General features: G+C 35.2%; 1 protein-coding gene across 1 annotated transcript in view; it reads left to right on the top strand.

The window, feature by feature from the left end:
• Positions 1-20,731, top strand: part of LOC138321514 (uncharacterized) — a 60,564-nt gene that overhangs the window by 10,863 nt on the left and 28,970 nt on the right. Inside the window, exon 2 of the mRNA XM_069265251.1 lies at positions 16,580-16,825. Coding sequence (XP_069121352.1) covers positions 16,580-16,825 — 246 coding nt within the window. The remainder of the gene's footprint in view (positions 1-16,579; positions 16,826-20,731) is intronic.

Here is a 20,731-nt window from a genome sequence, read left to right as displayed (position 1 = left end):
CAGGTGGGGAATCACCAGGTATTATACGAACTATTGAATTATCTTTCTTTGGTGTCAGAGAAAACAAATCGTGTTTCGGATTATCATAATAAATCTACAGCGGTATTTTGATAAGAGTTCGATGTTATGTAGATTTCGGTATATAATAAAAGCATTGACCATCAATATAAATTGTATGCAATCAAACAAAGACCTATGAATTTTACAACTTTGTTTACATGTTATGTAGATTGATAACAATTCAATATGCATGTAATGTATTTTTTTATTTTTTTTCTGGGGTGATGTTTTAAATGAAATAACACACGCTATGGCCAATTCCTAACTTTGTTTACATGACATGTATAATAAAGGACCCCAGTGGCCGAGTGGTTCAGATGTCTCGACACATTACCACAAACCTTTGGGTCGCGAGTTCGAATCCCAGGTACTGACCGCTTGTCGGTGGTTTTTCTCAGGGTATTCCGGCTTTCCTTCATTAACAAATCTGGCACATCCTTAAATGACCATGGCTGTTAATAGGACGTTAACCTAATGGAACATAACCAATAACATGTATAATGATATGTACATAATGCTGGGTTGATGTATTTAACAAATACCAAGCTGTAAATAAAGACAGCCACCATGCATAAAATGTGTTGTTTATTATTTTGTTTGATCATTATTTCTATACCAATATAATGGAATTCATTATTTCTATACCAATATAGAATTCGTCGACAAAGGACGCTCACCATTCCGTACCATCAGGTCCCATCCCAGTATTACTCACTCTGTGTCTTCTTACTAATCGATATTTGTTTGATATTCTTTTTGGAATATTGCTTTGGTTTTATTAGTTGGTTTTAAACCGACTTTATTAAAACTTTATCTATGTTGTAATTCTATCTCGCTCACCTTAGCATCATCCTTTTTATCCACTTCTCTGTCATCTTTTTTTATAATTGGTATCTTTCTCCGTCTCACCTGGAACATAAAACATCCATATTAATCCTCTAACTTTACCCACCAACTTATTGACAACAGTCGTATTGGCCACACACGTAAGCGAACCGATTACATGTCGATTTCGTCCCTCCCCTCGCCTTTGTAGACCCATTTCAAAGTCCGTGACGTAATAACATGGACGTTATATAGTGTAGACCGGGGACCATGTGTTTAGGTTATAATTCACACAAGTCAATCTAAAACCAATCTACATGTATGTAATTCGAAATAAATATAGTGCAATGTGGGGATGTATTGAACTTTAAATACGAAACCGTGACTGCATTTTCTGATTGATTACCCCGTTCGTTGTTCCCGCTCTGCTCTATTGTATTGCACTGCCGTATATAACGGATTGGCATCGTCTGTGGACAATATCGTTCACCACGCTGCTTCATTTGAATCCTGCTCCACACATTGAGGACTATTCACGAACACGTGTTCTGCACAAGGTCAGGCCAAGTGCTTTACGCCAACGTGTGTGTGAAAAGCCGATCTTTACGACTAAGAACGATTTTAGAATAATATATAGAATTGCCCATAAGATCAACTTCATTAATTCACAGAATTGCATATGATATCAGCTACATTAATTCGCATGCGTATCTGCGGTTATTTTTGATATGCTGAAACCGGAAGTAGAAAAAGTATAATACCATTAGCTCTTAGTAAACGTGTATTGAAATGCATGAAAAGTTTCTACGAATTAAATGCTTAACTAGACAGAGGACCATATAGATATTTTTAATTTTCTGTTTAAAAATTATATCAAGTTTTAGATAATTTAGAATATCTGTACAGTTTGACCATTTTAAAATTTAACTTCATAATGATACTTGGTATATTTGCTTTTCCCATAAATATGTCAGATAACACTATTGATGGAATTTCGGAGACTTGTGGATAAAGATGACTTTCAATTATGAGTTCCGAACGAACGTTTAATACTTGAACAATGGTCTTTCTGACCGTTATACTACTCAAATGAATAATGATGCATGTACATTTGTATTTTGTATTTTGATTCTGGTTTAAATTGACAGGCCTTCACAAAAAGATATGCGACCAGTATCTGGATCCAAAAACATTTCCGCGCGATATTTGATAAAGAACAGCTGCGTTACATCCAGAAAATAAAAGTAGTAAAATCATATCAATAAATCAAATAACTACAAAATGAAATTTATTGAAATTATTTCACACAGGAATAATAATTATACAATAAAACATAATAAACCACAATGAGCTATAATAAAAATGTGTTATATTCAATAACTTTCAAACGCAATGATCATTCGGATTGGAACGATGTATTTAAATGAATTTACTTCAGACATTTATGTGTCACGTTATGATTATTTAAATTTTTATTAATTTATTTTATCCTAGCTTTCGGAAAAGGATACACACTTTTCACAGGCTTCTAAACGTTTCATCTGACATCACTTCACATTTTGCTTTAGGTTGATCTCTTACCTATCTGCAGAAGGCTCTTGGTTCTGTCCCCTAGCCGAGACACACCATAGTCTATAGAAGTGTATATAGTCTCTCTTCTAATATACAGGCAGTGGGACGGTTGGTCAGTTTATCATAACTAATGGAGCTGGTAGATGTCTTGGCAGTGTACTTCAGTGAGACAGCACTTTCCAATGGGCTAAGAAATATAACAAAAACATACAGCAGTCTTCCAAAACACATCAGCATTTCACGCAGTACGTTGTAAACTGGGAGAGAAAAAGTGTACAACCAACAACCAACCCAACCGATCACCCAAACAACCAATCACCCAAACAACCAACCAAAAATGATACTATCACGTTGTGAAAATATGTTGTTGGTACGAGCTCTTTCGAGTCTGTCGTGAATATGGCAACAAACCACTAGCTATCTATTTCATGGAAAATTATAGTTCTTGATTAAATATGTCACCATTGTATAAAAATGAATGAACCAAAAGTTATCTTTTCAATTTTTAAATTCTATAGAAAATTCAGTCTACTTACAATACATACGTGCAATATATACAGTTTACTACTGATGGCATCACTGGTAACCAATTCCTCACATTAAAATGGCTGACGGGACCTCACCTTCAATCCAGTCACGTTTTCAATAGGAAACAAATGGTAGGTGTTGATGGGTAAGACAACAAAATGTCGAGAAAACATTCCACAGACAATGTACACTCCCAACCAAACATCCTCTGGTATTGTAGAGTTAACAGACGTTTTCTTTTAAAATCAACAGAGGTATATCTTCAAACCAAGAAAAATAAACATTTACGACATCGAATTAGTTATATGATAACCTTACGACAACAAATCTACTTTACGTTAATCGGCTTCTACTCCCGATATGTACCGATCTGTCAGAGGGTCATTAAAGTAGGAAGCGTCTCTCCGAAAGCAGTTCAGACGCTGCAGCATCCCACCTGTATCACCTACGGGTCGGAGGTCAATCATCTTTGGTGACGTCATGTTTATCATGATATGGCGGCATCCCTTATTTTCTTTAGTTTTTCGCATTATATGATTTTGAATGAACAAACATTAATATCACACTAAATCTCGGTCTATTTTGTTGTACAGTATTGAAATTACACAACCATTATACATAATGATAACCAAAACAAGATGATATCGTTCGTTCAGTAGTCTGTGTTGAGGTCAAAGGTTCCTGGCTCGAGTCTTAGTCTGGTAAATATACAGATTTACCTACTGATGTTGACAATAACCTGACCCATGTGGTGTAAAGTAAGTTCTATTGGATCGTTACACTATAGGTGTACAGGCAAATTACAGGGGGCAGCTATCATATTCAAGGTAAGTATGGGTTACGATCCCTGCACTGCCCTGTTTATAACAAAATAATTGAATAAGTAGACCAGTGTTAGAGATATAATGAGGCGACTACAACTAATCAGACTTTTACGCTAATCAGCACGAGAATATTGACCTCCGGTCATCTGCCGTTCGCTGTACCCATTCTCGTCCTTGTTCGAAACCAGATGTAAAAACTCCATACATGTCACTGTAAAATAATAACTTACCATAAAACATACGATCTAAAACGTCATCATACATTTACTGTAAAAATAACCAGACATATCAATGTTTTAAATGGTGTACTCTAAGATATAATAAATCTTTTGGCCCCAGGTCGTATACTCTCCTGAAATCCAGACGTTCGCCTAGGGAATACTTCCACTAACATATGGCTGTTTGTTCACTTGTATAAATTGCAATAGACTCGCAATCTTCATCCATAAATGATATTTGCGTATCTTGGTGCTCAATCGCCAAAACTCAATTTAGTTGTGATGTCATGTCAATATTCTCACTGCATCGCATAGACGTTTGTAATTAGGCTTATGGTATCTGAATGAAGAAGTTACGCATTGAACTTGTACGTGACGAAGATAGGGATCAGCAAAACGCTTATCACCAATGTATCATCGACATGATGAAGTGAAAACCTATCATATATTTGAATGGAGTTAACAGTTTCAAGAATCGGTTATTCAGGTTTTTTACAAAAAAAAAGTAAATCGTTGAATATCACATAAATATCTGAAGAAAGGATGGGAAATACGCTGCTGTAAATGATAATTGAGTTGTGCATTCAAGATAATAACTGCTCAACATTAAATGTATTCCAATATATTTCTTCGTATCATATTTTATCGTCTGTAAATAAATCCTCATGTATTTATTAACATAAAATATATCAAAAAGCAGCATCTCTTTGATAGACATTAAAACATGTCTTTGGTCATGGAAAAAATCATTACACATGTCGGCGCCTTTCATTGACGCTGTTGATTTATTTGTTAAAAATAAATTTCATCAAAACATCTTCGTGAGACATGGTAGAATAAGCATCGTAAAATATCAATCATTACTTAACCTTTGAATGATTATAAACCGTTCAATTCTAGTCCTCCCATAGTTTCCGTAAACACCTCATGAAGTTTGACCTTTGTTGAAAAGATTTGTTTTGTTTTCCGTATTTGAGGGCGTTCTTTGGTGATTGTTACCAAGGATTGAGAACATTCAGATATGTGGTATATGTAGGGTTACTCACAATGTTCCCACTGTTTGTTCACTGGAGTAGATAAAATAGCTTAAAGATGAAGTTATCAAACTTTGAGAGCAAACTTAAATGATGAGGATACTAAAAGAGTATTAGACAATAACTTCGACAATTTCAATTTGTTACACCAATGCGAACATTTTGGATTTGAAATGCATTCAGTTATGTTAAGGTATTGGGAAATATGTTTCTAATTTGGAAAGAAAGTCACCGTGCTAGTGCTGATATGATATTGTCGTGCAAAAGCATTGCACATGGTCTTGTTATGTATTCTTTGTTGAACTTGCACATCTATTTTGCTTACCAGAACAAAACACATTCGAACATTGCTCTCGATATTTGCTACGCAGACGACATTGCCAATCTTATAGAACCCGTATGTTTAATAAAGTCCTCATTAACCCCGCACGCGTGGAGCCTGACCTACCCGGCGGGATCATAATCCCTTTATCACTGACGACATCGATTTACGCACTTTGCTGCTTCTAAGTACAAGATGTTAACAGTGGAGTATCGGAGTAAAACATGATAGTGCATTATGCAAATCATCTGTGGAGTTTGATCTCGTCAATCAAAGAATCGCCTCTTGTATCGATCACGTGACTCTAGCGGTGACACAATCAAAGACCATTGACAACCATTCAGGAGCTAAAATGTATCTTGCATGTTTTTACCGTGAATGAGATTCACAGATGCCCGGCGTGATTTAGAAATTTATTTCTTTGATTGATGTTTCCGAATGGCGCCAAAAGCATTATCGTGTAATCCCATTCTAGGATCCATACATCACAATATGTACATGTTTGGTCTGTAAGGGCTTAGTGAATTACTGCTTTCTGGAAACTGTACACGTGGTCAGAATATCGGTACAGCTTGTTGATATTATATTAGAGTGTTTGTATTTTAACGGATAAAAGATATATTGATTATTGAGTGTACTAAAATTACGAAAACAAAATACGAAAATACGACATCAATGCTAATGATTATTTCAAATAAAACCAACAGCGTAACTTCCGGTGAAAAGTTTGTTCATTGTTTTGTTATCATATATATATATAACATTTTCCACCAATATTTTTATTTTGTTCTGTGCTGGCTTCACGAACAGCAGATGTTGGTATTATTTTTCTCTGATCAACGCCACAGACACGACATCAAGCCTCTTTGTCTCGGTGTTTTGTTTACGTCTGCCTTAGGACGTTATATATTCTGAAGTGTGTATCATGTATATGTTGCATATATAGTTGTTCATATGATCATACTTCAGTATTGCGGATAACGACACTGTGGTGATAGGATGGGTAAATAAGGAATGGCCATATATGACACCTTAATCATGAATGCAAATTGGACAAACTTTTTTGAACAAAAGTTGTTGTACCACGATCTACTATCTAACTCTGGATTTGCGTTGAAACAGCTAGTGTTTATTATCAAAATACTTTTTCTATTTCATGATGAATTCTCTTATCAAATAGCAATGTTTTACTTAAAATAATGAAGGATCCTAAATGTCGCAGTTCAATAAGAACAGAATGTTGTGAGCTTGACAAGATACCATAATGCTGCATACAGGGTCCCTTGATCTTTGACAATGGAGATTGGATATAGACTACCTGTGTTATACGTAATATGTTATCTAACGTACTTAGTTTGTACAGGTACTGAGCTTATTTCAAGATCAAAGAGGTACTCTTGCTAGGGTATCGATCTCTTAGACTCTTTATCGCCTTCAGACACTGTACATTTACATAATAACAAACCAAAGTTCACACGCAACATACTTCCTCGCGGCTTCTCTCTGATTCATATTTCTAATGTGCCTGATTGTGTTTCCATGTATTGTTTTACCTGTCAATGCATTAACGTGCGTCACAAGTCATAGTCTGGCCAGAGGAACTCCACTCTAATCTCTTTGATGCTCAATGTTTTCAACCAAACATAGAAGTTAAATAGTCAATGTCATTCGTTCCATTACATTCGCTTACTTCTTCTGCTTCTCGCCATTTGGGTATCCCAAGTCGACGTTCCCACTATTTTGATATTTGGGTGAGTGCGCAAAGTGCAGTGGAAATTTAAAATCTTAATGAGAATAATTGGAGAAAAACAATGTATTAAATAAATAGACATAATATATATTTAATAGATATGATAAAAATAGAATAATAAAAATAGTTATCAAATAGACAACGTAAAAATATAACAAGCTACTGTACAAGGAAGGACTCAAATTCGAGAAACCCGACCAACAGACGGACGCTCTGACTATATAAGTTGCCCGACTGAACTACGTTCCGGAGCTGTAATTGATGAAAATGTCATATTTTGAAAAACGATTATATATGTAGGGCTATTTTTAACTCGGTTTGACATTGTGGAATTCCAGGTGAGAACTTCCAGGTGACAGTATCATTTCCCGGATCGCTCACCTGTGCGGAAACACAGGTAACAGGTTGATCTTTGATAAGCTATTACGTTTCTGTAATCATTAACCGCTGTCGACCCCGGGCACTGAACAAGTTAACACGCCATGAATACCTTTCAACGAAATTGCACCTATACACCAAAATTAATGCCTTGTGGGTCATTTAAGGGTTTCAACAGGTAGTTAACACCTGTGCGTTGAATAAAGATACACCTGTATATTACCCGAAGTGTTCCACTCCGCGCCGACACGTCATTGCGATATCATCGATCCTTTGACCTGCCTGATCTGGATTTAACAAACATAGACAATTTCACGTCATAATATGCCTGATATCTCAGCTCTATTGTTATGAGCCGCCTTTGTAGAAGGATAACGGTAAAGTAATCAGCGCCATCTCGGAGAGGCACTGTCAAAACAAACGTCACTTCCGGTTTTGTCATGAATCTGAGTTTGGGTGGTACCTGAAGCGGACTAACAAAGGGAGGCAAACACTGTTGTTACGCGAGATAGAGATCGGAATTATAGGGAAACGTGATACTTGGATGAATTCAAACGGTTGTTGTAAATTCGCAATCACGCCGAATTGAATGCATCAAAATAAACTTCAATTCGTGTTATGACTTTTAGTTACGGCTATCCGAAATTTATGTTCCGACTTCCAGTTATGGCAAATTATGTTGTGCCTGAAGCATAGATTCACCAATATTTCTGTTTGATATAATTTGGATTGAAGAACTTTGTCTTTTAATTCACAAAACCAAAACACATAATTGATGTCGAATCACTGGATTCGTTCGCCAGATCAGAACAAAAATGCTAATACAATAAAAAGAATGAAACAGTCGCCAAAATTCTTCCTGATTTAGAGTATATTAAACATGTCAATCATATGTTTTGTCCATGTTTCTTTTGGTGTTGAATAAGTAACTATTTTCACATTTTGAGAAGAATAATCTCATTTTATGGGTTTTGTAGTATTGAAAAATTACCAAGTGCTAATTCCAGTCGATTTATCAATATAAGACGAGATTCAAAAGAAACCATTGCGCAGACTTTGTTGACCTATACAAATGCAATGCATATAAGAGCTCTTTGGTACGAAATGTTCACATTGAGACTAGGCCTACATTTGGACCTGCATGTTTGACCAGAGTATTCCACAATTTACAAATCTCCAACATATCAAGCCTTATCAAACATTAATTTAATTTTTAATTAGACATTTCATTCATGTCCGGTTTTTTTAAACCGGATGTTATAAATCTTTATTTTGACGTATCTTTGCATGGTTGATTGATATCAATCCATATGGTGGATTGAAACGATTTACACGTATATTTCAAAATACCGTTCGTGTGCGGTTGACCTATAGTATTTATGATACAGTAGATTTTTGGTCCCAGATAAGTAACGTCATCACTTTATAAAATGTCGGCTGATAAATTTTTCTTTGTATTGTGATATTCAAAATAATGCTTCGTAACTCAATTCTTTATTATGATTGTTACGTAAACGATATAAAATACAGAACGGCACGAGACGTTTAAGTACATAAATTATACACTATCATTGGCAGGTGTCAATTCATTATTTGATAAAACAGGTAATAATAGTTTATTGAAGATATGGGGTCAAAATGAGGTGGATGGGTATGGATTCTTTATATAAACGCACGTGATGCGCGTGACGTTGGTGGATGAAAGTCACGAGACAGAACATAAATTAACCTGACGACATTGATTAGGGAGAAGATTTTAAGTTCCATCAAAACATTATTTCTGTGTTACAAATAACAACATGATGAGATTTGACTTTGTCGACTGTACAATTTGTATTGCAGAACATATATGCCATTAAACAATAGATATGTCTTGATTTATAGAAATCAGCGCTAAATATCACCATGTAGACCCTCCTGGTTTTCGCTTTTCATTTCAGATAGTTCTTATGTGTGGTTACCCTGTGATATTTGTTTAAGCAACGCTGCATTCGTGCTTATCAATATGTCTGGTTTTCGGAAAGTAACTTTGTAGATTTGGTAGATTTCAGCTGATTATTTAGTGGCACGAATTCAATCATGTAAATTTTGAAAAAGAGTCAAATGAGTTTAATTGGGCCTTTGAGAGAAACATCTAGGTTAAAAGGTATACGTAAGAATACAAAATCAAAGATTTTCTGTGATAACATGTTATTTGATATTTATCAGCGGTTGTAATTCGTTTCTTTAGTAGATTCTTTAAATACATTTTTGTTTTTTTATCTAAAGGTGAACCGTCCCGGAAAAGCTTTGTTGTTATTGATCTTATTCAGGGAGACGTTTGATCAGAATCAGAGAGAGGCTTATCGATATAGACTTAATTACATCCGTACAAGTCGAGAGAAGGACTTATTTGTTGTTTACTGATCACGATAAAGATCTATCGGAGGATAATTCGCTCGATATACACAGGCCTGACCACGCCCGGAACCTGTCAACAAACCGATGTGTTTTTGAATTAGATAAGTACACATTAGTTGAAATGGGTTAAAATCCTTGTCACGGATCATTACCACCGAAAACAAGCATATGTAATTGAGGTTTTAGACATTATTTTGGCATTCAATTGGTTTATTTGTTTCGATAGCGCGGACTGGCGATGTCTCGTTTTCATTTTAAATATTTGCGACCATGTAAAAGTAGAGTTATAATAAAAAAATAAAGTTATACCTTACTAAATATATATATGATGTATAATGGTTTTCTCAGTAGTCTAATACAATAGTCCTTTGGGCTGCTAAACTGTCACAAAAGTTTTCCATACACAATATATTAAACAACCTTTAAATGCTAATAGAAGTAATAACCAAATTATACAACAAAACTGCATTTCGCATATTGTTTATAAATCTACTTTTAATCATAATCTATCAAAGCAATAAATAAATTTAATTTATCTGTATAAGATAATGTTCGATACTTTCTGATTCTTCATTGAACGGCAAGTGAAATTGTCAATGTTAATGAAAATGATGAAAACGAAATTAATCACCCTTGTTCATTTAAACGGTACGTACTGTAATCATGATGAGGGACCGCGGAAGAGTCACGAAACGACCCCCTTGTTTGTCAACTTGTGAATTCTACACATCTTGTGGCAATTTTCTAGTCTAGACCCAACGAAAAGAGATGAAGCATATTTTACCATTCTTTTCAAGATCTTAGCTTTGATTTTTCATTTGTTGAACTTATTTTCCAATCGTAAAGAACTTAAGTAATTACAGGGTCATCGGATATTTGCGATGAGAAAACAAACCATCCATGATTCATGATAGTTCACGGGTTACTGACCAACCAGAGAAAATACTGCCCTTGGACCAATGGCTCCACAGAAGCCTCAAACATTTGGCTTAAGGATAAGTGGTAGATCGACTATTAGCCATTCTAGAAAACGGTGTCTCAATAATACGTGTTGGGCGTGTATTTTACAAAGATATTATAACCCTGGTAACGGGTTTTACTCATACCAAACCTACGTAATGTCGACCATCATAAACATATCACCACAATTCCAGAAACACTTAACGATATATTCCCCCCCCCCCTGTAGATGTTTAGACCGTTCTAGCTGACATAACAATAATTTCTAGTGTAAAAGAACGCCAAGTAGATTGGAAAATGCTTTTAATCAAACGCAATGAGTTGTAGATGCATTAATCTGTAAGCGCATATCGTAAGCAACACTAGTCACCGCTATCACATAAAAGTAATACTTCAATGAAGCAAGCTTAACGGCAGAAGGATCGGTTCCAACAATGGGTTTATGGAGGAGAACTCGTGAGATTTGTAGAAATATCATAGAGTGTTTGCGATTGACAATTTTTGTGTTTCTGTTACAAAAAGTTTCTCCTGCTTGTGAAGTTTTTTTTTGGTTCCGAATAGTTACACGCAGTGACCATGTCCTACTGCAATGACACACTGCATATGTGGACATTTACACGAGGAGATATTTCCGCTAATTATCATTAGACGAAGGTCGCATGATCACGGAATTTCCCCCTCGTGTAATTTATAGTACATATGTGAACTTGTAGTTGAAAGCCTGTGTATCGGTCGGAAAAATAACGCCGCGAAACATTTATTCGCGAATTTAAACACTCGCGAATATATCTACAATTGTAGTATACTAGCATAGGATACTTTGAATGCATCATTAATAAATATTTTGCTGCACCTTCACTACAAAGACCAACTAAAGCACGAAGATTGAATTGTCAGGACATTATTTTGGGTACATTTTGTATGATTCATATTTTTGAAATATCCAAAGAAATGTCAGATTGTTGATAAAATACGATTGATTGGTTAATTTATTAAGCATAATGTGATAAGGTCATCGAAGGGTGATTCCAATTTTACAATGTGTTGTTTTTTCGTCATTACAATGTGACCGGTTGGATGTGCTGAATCTTTCGCAGTATGATTCGTTGAGATAACACTAAAATATAGATAAGAGAGTGCATGTATTGTAAGGAGACTATAACAATTCAACCAAAGAAAATATATTGAGGGTGTTGCTACCAATGCCATGGAGTCGAATGAACACCATCTTTGGACACCATCGTTGATCACTAAAACGCTTGACACCTATAATGTATAACACTTGTAAAAGATGCTCCAATTAGACAATAACGTTAACGATGACAAATATTGGAATATTGTAATTCTGATTGTTATGATAACGAGCCAGTATGCAGGACAGAAATGGATGTAAAATCCTTTCTCGTCGGTTAATAGTTCTGACTCAGTCCCTGACCACAGGCCACAAACAGGACCGTAATTAGGTCACAACTCGAGGTGTCAATAGTAGCTGGTACCATACTGTACATGTACACTCATCAGCCACAAATTCATTGACTCATATATCCATGGATATTACACTTTTGATTCAAATAGATGAATATGATGTTTACGATTTGGCTGTTATGTTTACCGATGTCATAAATATTGTTTTGATATTAGGAAAAATCGACCCCCACTGGTGCAAATAATGTTTTAAATATATTAATGTTTTTTGGGTTTTTTTTCTCTGTAAACATGAAATAAATTCCCAACAAGTTATACATATGAAAACCATTCAGAACCTAATTTTAAGTGCATCCGTGATGTGACCGGATGTTTAATATGTGTTAAAATAGTAAATGTGAATTATACAAAACGTATACTTCATTCCTGCGAAATCAATTCCTAATTAATGCCATGAATGTAAGTTCATACACATGACTGAACAGGGCATTCCCCAATATGATGTACGTGGTAATGAAAAATTTAGTGAATTTGAATAACTGTGATATTGGGTCCAGTATTGACATCACTACACTATGCGCTTATGAATGAAAAGTTCCTAATTATACAATCAGTATTCCATTCCAGGGTTACAATGGCTGGGCAGTAGTGAATACAACATTCCGGTCACCTCATTAGCAGGAAGTGACTTCTGACAATGGCATGCCGGGAAAATGTAAACATGGCGGATATACCAATGATAGAAACATGCATACAGTATAGCCGAATATGCTAATTATACTACCACGATTGGTATTGGGATTATGGATATTGTACATCATACCAAACGAACTATATTGGTCTTTTCAGAAAAGCGAATATAACATGCAAATGACACGCGTGCGATAAAATTTCGCATTTTCCGAAAGCAAAAAACAATTTTAAAAAAGAAATAAATAAAAATAATTAAAAAATAATCGCGAAAATTAATTGCACAATATTTTAAATCACGATAAAACAATATTGTTTTAAATGTATGTCAAGAAACTAAACCGCCGTGAATGAAGTCCTAAATAGGCTTGATAACGCGAAATGAATTCTCCGCGAAAATAAGTTTGTTTACAGTAACCGTTTGATTTCATAAATAATTTGATATTTGAATATTCTTAACAAATATTTTGTTCCTGTCTTCATTTTGTGTGACGTTTTTGTGATAAAATTTTGTTTTGCGGCAGAAATAGAAACACTTAGCAGAAATAGCTAACACACATATATATAGTAGCTTATCTAGATATATGTGTATCTTTTCTCCTTCACTACCACAGCGCCCCCTGTGGGTAAATATTTGGATGCTGGACGGTTTGTTCATGTCCTTCCTGTACATCGCGGCTAAGTAAACACATAGAGAAAGCAAGAACCTAATTCTGGTACTACTGTATCCTTTTACACCAATCACACCATTGTTGGTTCAGTTTACTTAAATGATGAGTGATATCGCTAATAAAGCACTCGATTTATTTCTCAGTAACAACCAAATAAAGGAATCAATTAAAACATGAGCTTCCATATTGGAAAATGTGCGTCATGGGATTATGAACGAATTGTTACATTACAACATCCAGACATTCAAAATATGGTACCATGCAAAAGGGATTATTCTGTTTATGCATTGTCCATGGATGTCCGGTTTGGCTTTGTACAGACTAAACCACAAGTGTTAGTAATTAAGTGGAGACCTCGGTCTAGTTAATTGTTTGTGAGCAAAGAAGTGTCCTCCCGCGGGGAAATTCCGGACACGTGGTCATTTGTAGGAATGTAGTTATGGTCACTTTGGACCCATAAATTGGGCGAATTTTATCTGGAATCAATAATTACTTATAATGATCAAGTCAATTAAGGGCTTATAAAGGATCTCAAGAATACGGTCCGGTGGATGATAAAAATCCTTTTATTTGTAATAATGGACTAACATCACATGGTCCGGAATTCCGATTTCCGGTCATTGGTTCAGGGTTTAGAACACAAATAGATAAGTTTTATGGTCATGTCTGCGTTTTACTAGGGCGATAGACAATGCTAATATACAAATTGCTTTTTCTCTGCTGTAACCAAATCGTTAAAGTACCAAACACGGTTAAAGTCTCTCTGAAATATTTGGGGCGATAGTGACTATTCTACGGCAGCCATTAATGGAACTACTGTTATACCGGAAAGGAAACCATCTGGAACGTCTTTGTGGATTGCATATTCGATAAAATCAACATTAATATTTGCTCGTGTATTTTGTAATTAATCTAATTCTTGCTTTGATGTTATGATTGCATATAATTTTTCTCTTTGAGTGTTGACGTGAATCTCAATTTCCGAAATCATCAGAATATATTTACATAATATTATGACTGATATACATTGTAATCTGGGAAATGAATATTAGTGACATTTAGAAACAAATACATTAAAACGTCCTAGAGTCTGATCTAATGCTTAGTCAAAAAAGATTTTAACTTATTGTTGAAAATTTCTTAATAGTTATTTATTCATATCTTTTAGCTTATTGTTGACAATTTCTTTATAGTTATTTATTCATACAAGCCTGTCACATAATGGATTTGATTTAGTCACGAAAATGACATCATCGTGATCAAACCTAGGTTATCTTAATACTGACGTTTGATGATTAGTTTGATTAAAAGTAAATTAGCTAGCTCTACAGATGATACAATACACAAAGCAAACCATTTGCATCTATGTTTGCATACAAAGGCTTCCATAGCACTACTCTAATTGAGGTAGTACTTACTTGCTTTCCCTAAATCTTCCTTGTCGATAACCATTGAACACAGCAGTCCATAAACTTCGGCTACCTCCGCCAGGGTCCGGGTGAGGGGAGATAAACCTTGGCCTCATAGTGAGATAGGCCTGGTTGTCACGTCTGCGACCCACTGTTTATGACCAATTAAGACCATTGTTTTGAGACAATTAACGGCGAAAACATCCTACGCATTGATTAGGAAAAGATGAGACAGAGCTCCCGGGTCATTTTGTTAAAATGTATGCGCAAGGTCAAGATAAGAACGATACATCGATCACTTTCTAATTGTTGCATCCTATTTGGTCCGATAATTGGCGTGTGTTCCCGCTCTGTTTTACTGCATGTTTCATCATATAACTGTAGAGTGATGCTTAAAACTTTATGTTAATTATCTAAAATGAACACAAAACATGTTGTCATATATCCAGGTCTTTTAGATTAAGAAGTATAAGAAAAAATGTTTTAAGATAATCATGAAATGATATCTGATATTTATCTTTATACAATACACACGCATAAACGTTTTCTCTTTTATTGACGAAGGTTCGAGAAGCTTGAATTTTCTAATTAAAAAACTCCTAACAGTCTTTACTAATCTTTGGAAGTCCCCTTTTAGATATTTCCATATGGATAGTTTAGCATTTTCCCCTATTCTCTAGCAGTATTACAACTCATTCACTCATTTTTCTGTACAATATAACTACATATTTCGCTTGCTATCTTCAACAGTATGATACAATAAGATAGATTGCACTATGAAGCGAACTCAGTTAAATGGGGTCAAAAATTGCTCTGCTCTGACTAAACCTGCAATCGTTGGCGTTCTCTCTTCGATGTATCAGTTTATTTTTTAACAAATCCATACTTGAAGATGGACTCACCCATGAATATCTTTGTTGATTTGGTTATGGTGGGAAATTACGATATAGCCGCACTGTTGCCTACTCTAGTGCGATCTTACTGAAGTAGGACATACATTTAGTCACGTTATAATGACAACTATGATCAAAAGCATCAACCCCGATTATAAACTACTAATGTTACTCTCGCATGTGGTATTCCATCTTTGCATATTACAGAGTTAGCTCCAATGCGGGTAGGTATCGATTGTTGCGTCATTATTTTGTGAGCGTAATTTACGTCGTTTTCTCCGAAATGTATGACGTTACAATCGATACCTACCCGCAAGGGTAGATAACTCTGTAATATGCAAATACGGAATACGCTCAATTAATGGTTCAAAAGGGATAGTGCCAATGGAGACAAGAAATAGCAAAGTCGTCCGTAAAGAAAGTAAAGCACAAAAGCATCAAATTCTGTCGCCTGTTACGATCATATAAAGAGACATTAGGTACAATGAGAAAATATTTTTGGATTTCAGGTTTTGGCGTAGTGTTTTCTAACCGTATACATGTTTATTCTTACTGAATTTAATTTTAACAATACATATTTTATTGAAACTTGCTTCCAACAATTTTTTTTTATATTTCAGCAAACCTTTCGACCTTTCGGGCCCTCTTCGTCCGTATGCCTCAAATGCACCTGTCAACGATACCTGCCAAAACAATTCGGAACTCCTCAGTTGAAGCATGTGCAGAGCTGTGTGTCAGGGAGGTGGAATTTGAATGCATGTCATTTGACCTAGATAACGCCATCGGAAGTTGTCGCCTTCAAAATCATACACACGAGGAACCTTTCGTAACCCTTCAGGTCTCTACATTCGCTGATCACTATAGAAGTAAGTATTTAAATTCATTGCAATCCCGAGGCAGGTTAGAAAATGTTGACGTTTAGACTTTATTCTGTTAAAACATTTTTTTCATAAAAAGCTGTTAAATTAAATATGATGAAATTAAAAAATAAGTACCGATATTAAAGGCATTTCCCACTTTTGTCTGACTGATTAAGGTGATTACGTGCCTTTTACCAAATAGCATGGTAAATCGTTACGGATAGATACATTGATGTAAAGAGGATGTAGAATATTGAATGAACAGAAACGTTATTCAGAACATTGCTGTTGCACACGACTTATCAACTTTGTTGTAATTTTAGCTAGATTGTCTCTTTGCAGTCAGTTTGTAGTACAACTGATTGCTTCAATAAGTGTTAAACGGCCACAGAATAGCCACATGTAGTTGTTTTTTTTTATATATCTTGAACATAGTGACAAACTTCAAAGCAAATAGAAATAACAATTTCTTATAAAAGAAATAAAAATGTCTTTCGACCCATTTAATTCAATTCAGTTTTACCTGTATTGCTGCAGCATGGATAAGTTTGTGTTGAAATGTCAAGGTCAATGTTAGCAAGCATAAACAATTTACTTCCGTTATTTTTTCCATTAAGTTTTCTTTGGCCGATTAGTCAGTAATATCATTTGATAGTCTTTTATTGAGAGTGTCTGTCTGGATACAAAGGATATTTGAGCCATTTTGGTCTTGGAGGTGGAAATCCAAATTAATGGCTACTGATTGGCGACATATACGTTTCTGTGGAATTCAATTTTTGTTTTAAATACACAATAATCATTTCAACAGTACAATAGCATTTTGGTCTTAAGTAAGTATAACGAGGATGAAGTATTATTTAGGTGTTAAAATCATGACATTTGATAGATAATTAGTTTGCGCAAACGGACTTGTGTATAGACAAAAGTACTGTTAATGAGTAACGTCTGGGAAAGGTGAGAAAACAGTTTGCTAACGGACTTTACCTTATATGAAACTCGTACATTATAATTAAGCTAATTGCTCATTAGATTTAAGTAAAAGAGGGTTATGTGAATTTGATTAAATAAAGTAAGACAGTAGATATATTGTAAGCTCTATCAAACGTGTTGATACACACGTTCCCATCCTCAGATAAATCTGTGAAATAATTCCCTAAGTCGTCAGGTCACCAACATGACCTCCGCACGCGCCAACTCCCGCAAAACAGAGAATGACGTCGTCGATGGTTTTTTCAATCGATATTTAACACTTTATACAAGAACTATAAAATCTCGAGCAATGAAATTGGCTAAACAGTCACCCTGTTGGCGATCGTACTAAGATGAGGATCACAGACTTTTAATCCTATAAAAAGTCTTTTCGTTAAAGTGTTATTCCTATATGTTATTTAATGATTTCGACGAATGTAACAAAAATCTTTTCTTATTATTGATATAGCCAGATGGCCCGTTAGGATTCTTACATGATTATGATGATAAAATGGTGTATTCGATTCTTATTGCAAGCATTTTTTTGTAAATCTATTTACCTTTTTACTTGATTTTTCCTTTACATTTTCATTTGGAGAAAAAAGTTTTAAAATGCATGTACATTCGAATCCCTTTAATCCAAAGTCTCATGAATACAACGTTCCCTTGGTTTCACATAACCTACTCGTATTCCTTAAAAAACCACTGCACCAATTTGCAGCTTATAAAATCAACGATAACATGCAGACTGCATTTTATATATAGCTGACAACAACCCTTATCTGACAACACGCTCTTTATTTAGACTATCGTCAGCGGTGCCGAAGTTTCGCCTGTCTAACCCAAGGAGGTGGTTCTCTGAGAGCTCGCGAGGTTTCTCCCAATCAGTTTATGAACCTCTCGATAATTACGTACTGATCAAGAAATGGCTTCTTTTAAGATAAGATAATGACGTAAATACGACGATGACCTAATTATCTACACTGTCCCTGACTTAGGTGTTCAGAAGCCATGCATGGTAGAATGTGTTTGTCTAGGCTACCAAAACCAAACTCATCATTATTTTTATCTGATATCAAGTGTTAATGTACGATGCAAGTGCCTGTTTGTTAGAATGAGGAGTTAAATCCATGAACGTTTATACATCCACGTCATAGTGATCTGGGTTTTATGTGTTAACGAAACGAGAACCAGTGGGACAAGCATCCCATACTGTTTTCTGAGTCAGTAGGTGATAAAGAAGAAACCCAGTGATATTAGAAATATTATACTTCATTGTTTTTTTGTTTTCTTTTAATGACGAATAAACACTACATATATATTAAAACTAGACGTTTCTGAAGAATAAGCGCATTTTACTTTATTGACATACCTAAAAATACACACATGTAAAGATGAATTGCAAATGACGCTTCCTCCTACAGGAGCGTCTGGTTCTTTGAAAAAATACCTCTTTCCGCGCCAAAATATTAAAACGGACCCCAGTAGTAGCTGCAATAGTTTAAAGATGTATGGTCTGTGACTTGTTGTGTTTTTGGCATAGAAAAAGTATGTAGAGTGTTCTACATATTTTTCTCCGCCTCTCTAAGTTTTAAACTTTCGATATTTACCGACTTTTGTGAAGTTCGTATTTGCAAAGTGATTAAACAATTAAATTTAAATATTGATTTTTAACGTGTAAACGTTTAAAACAGCTCGGAAATATCCGAACTGTTCCGATCTATTCAGATCTGTACAGGTATTGCCGATATTGCCCACGTGATATGGCTCCGATGTCAGTCACTTGATGCAACTCGGTTTTCCGATATTACCCGAAAGTTTGAAACATGACGTTGACTGTGGCGGTTCTTTCAAAACGTGTGATATTTCATACGACATTTACCGCTATGTCAATAGTATTTTGGTGCTTTCGTGGATCTGAACCATCATACATAAGCATCTATATTCACACATTGTATGTTTCATGAGAGTTTGTGATGGTGAAGATTACAAGAAATACAACTTTAAGATGTAAAATAATTTTGAAAAATGCTTTAAAAGTGATAAGAAAAACTTAATTTTCCGAACCTGAAATATGCAGACTGTTGTTGTATTCCGAGATTTCAAAGAATTCGTGTTATTTCTAACGCAAACGACCATACCTAGTATCAGTGCCTTATACCACATGCAAGTAAACACGAATTATAGACTAGGATTGACTTAGCGCTGACCAGGTTAGAGACGAGCCGTCAATAAATCACATCCCTTTGGTTGTAAATCAGCCATATAATTGTAAATTGTCCGTGGAGAAATCCTGTCGCGCCACGTTCGGCGTGATTGCCAGCACGCGCGGACCTCGCGCTTAGTTAACATTCACGTGTATAGTTGTCTTCGTGATAGCTTTACGACTTTTACTGATCATTTAAATATTTTTATTGTCCCACTTTAAGCCAATATGTAGAATACACGTCACTAAAGGTATATACAACATGTATGGTAAGCAAAAGAACTTATAACATAGCTCTTAGAACACAGTTTGTTGATACCACTTTTTATAGAACACTTATGTAACTCGAAGTCGACAGAACCATGATAAAACTTCGAGTTACCGTATTAGAATATTTGAGTTTGGTTTACTTGAACATATAGTTAATGTTTGGCTACTTCGAATAAAACAAGATATCCGAGTTTTCAGTTATGTCATAGCAAAATTGAAGACTTTCTGTGCGAAACATGTGCGACAGGTGAATTGGTCCTTTGATGTAAACCAAAGCTCTCAGTATTTTCCAAAATCCAGTGATACAAAATCTATGGTAGATCAAACGACAATGTCAGTAACTTCTGGAATATCGAGGATTGGGAAGCGACTAAATTTGACACAACTGCTCAAACGTAACTTTCATTGGATTTTTTTTTTATTATAAAAATAAGGACCATCAGCGGAAAGTAGTTGCAGTAAGGACA

Source organism: Argopecten irradians, chromosome 4 (assembly GCF_041381155.1).
Source record: "Argopecten irradians isolate NY chromosome 4, Ai_NY, whole genome shotgun sequence".
In the NCBI taxonomy this organism is placed as follows: Eukaryota; Metazoa; Mollusca; class Bivalvia; order Pectinida; family Pectinidae; genus Argopecten; species Argopecten irradians.
The sequence above is the reverse complement of the archived record's forward strand: the minus strand, read 5'-3'. Positions and strand labels throughout refer to the sequence as shown.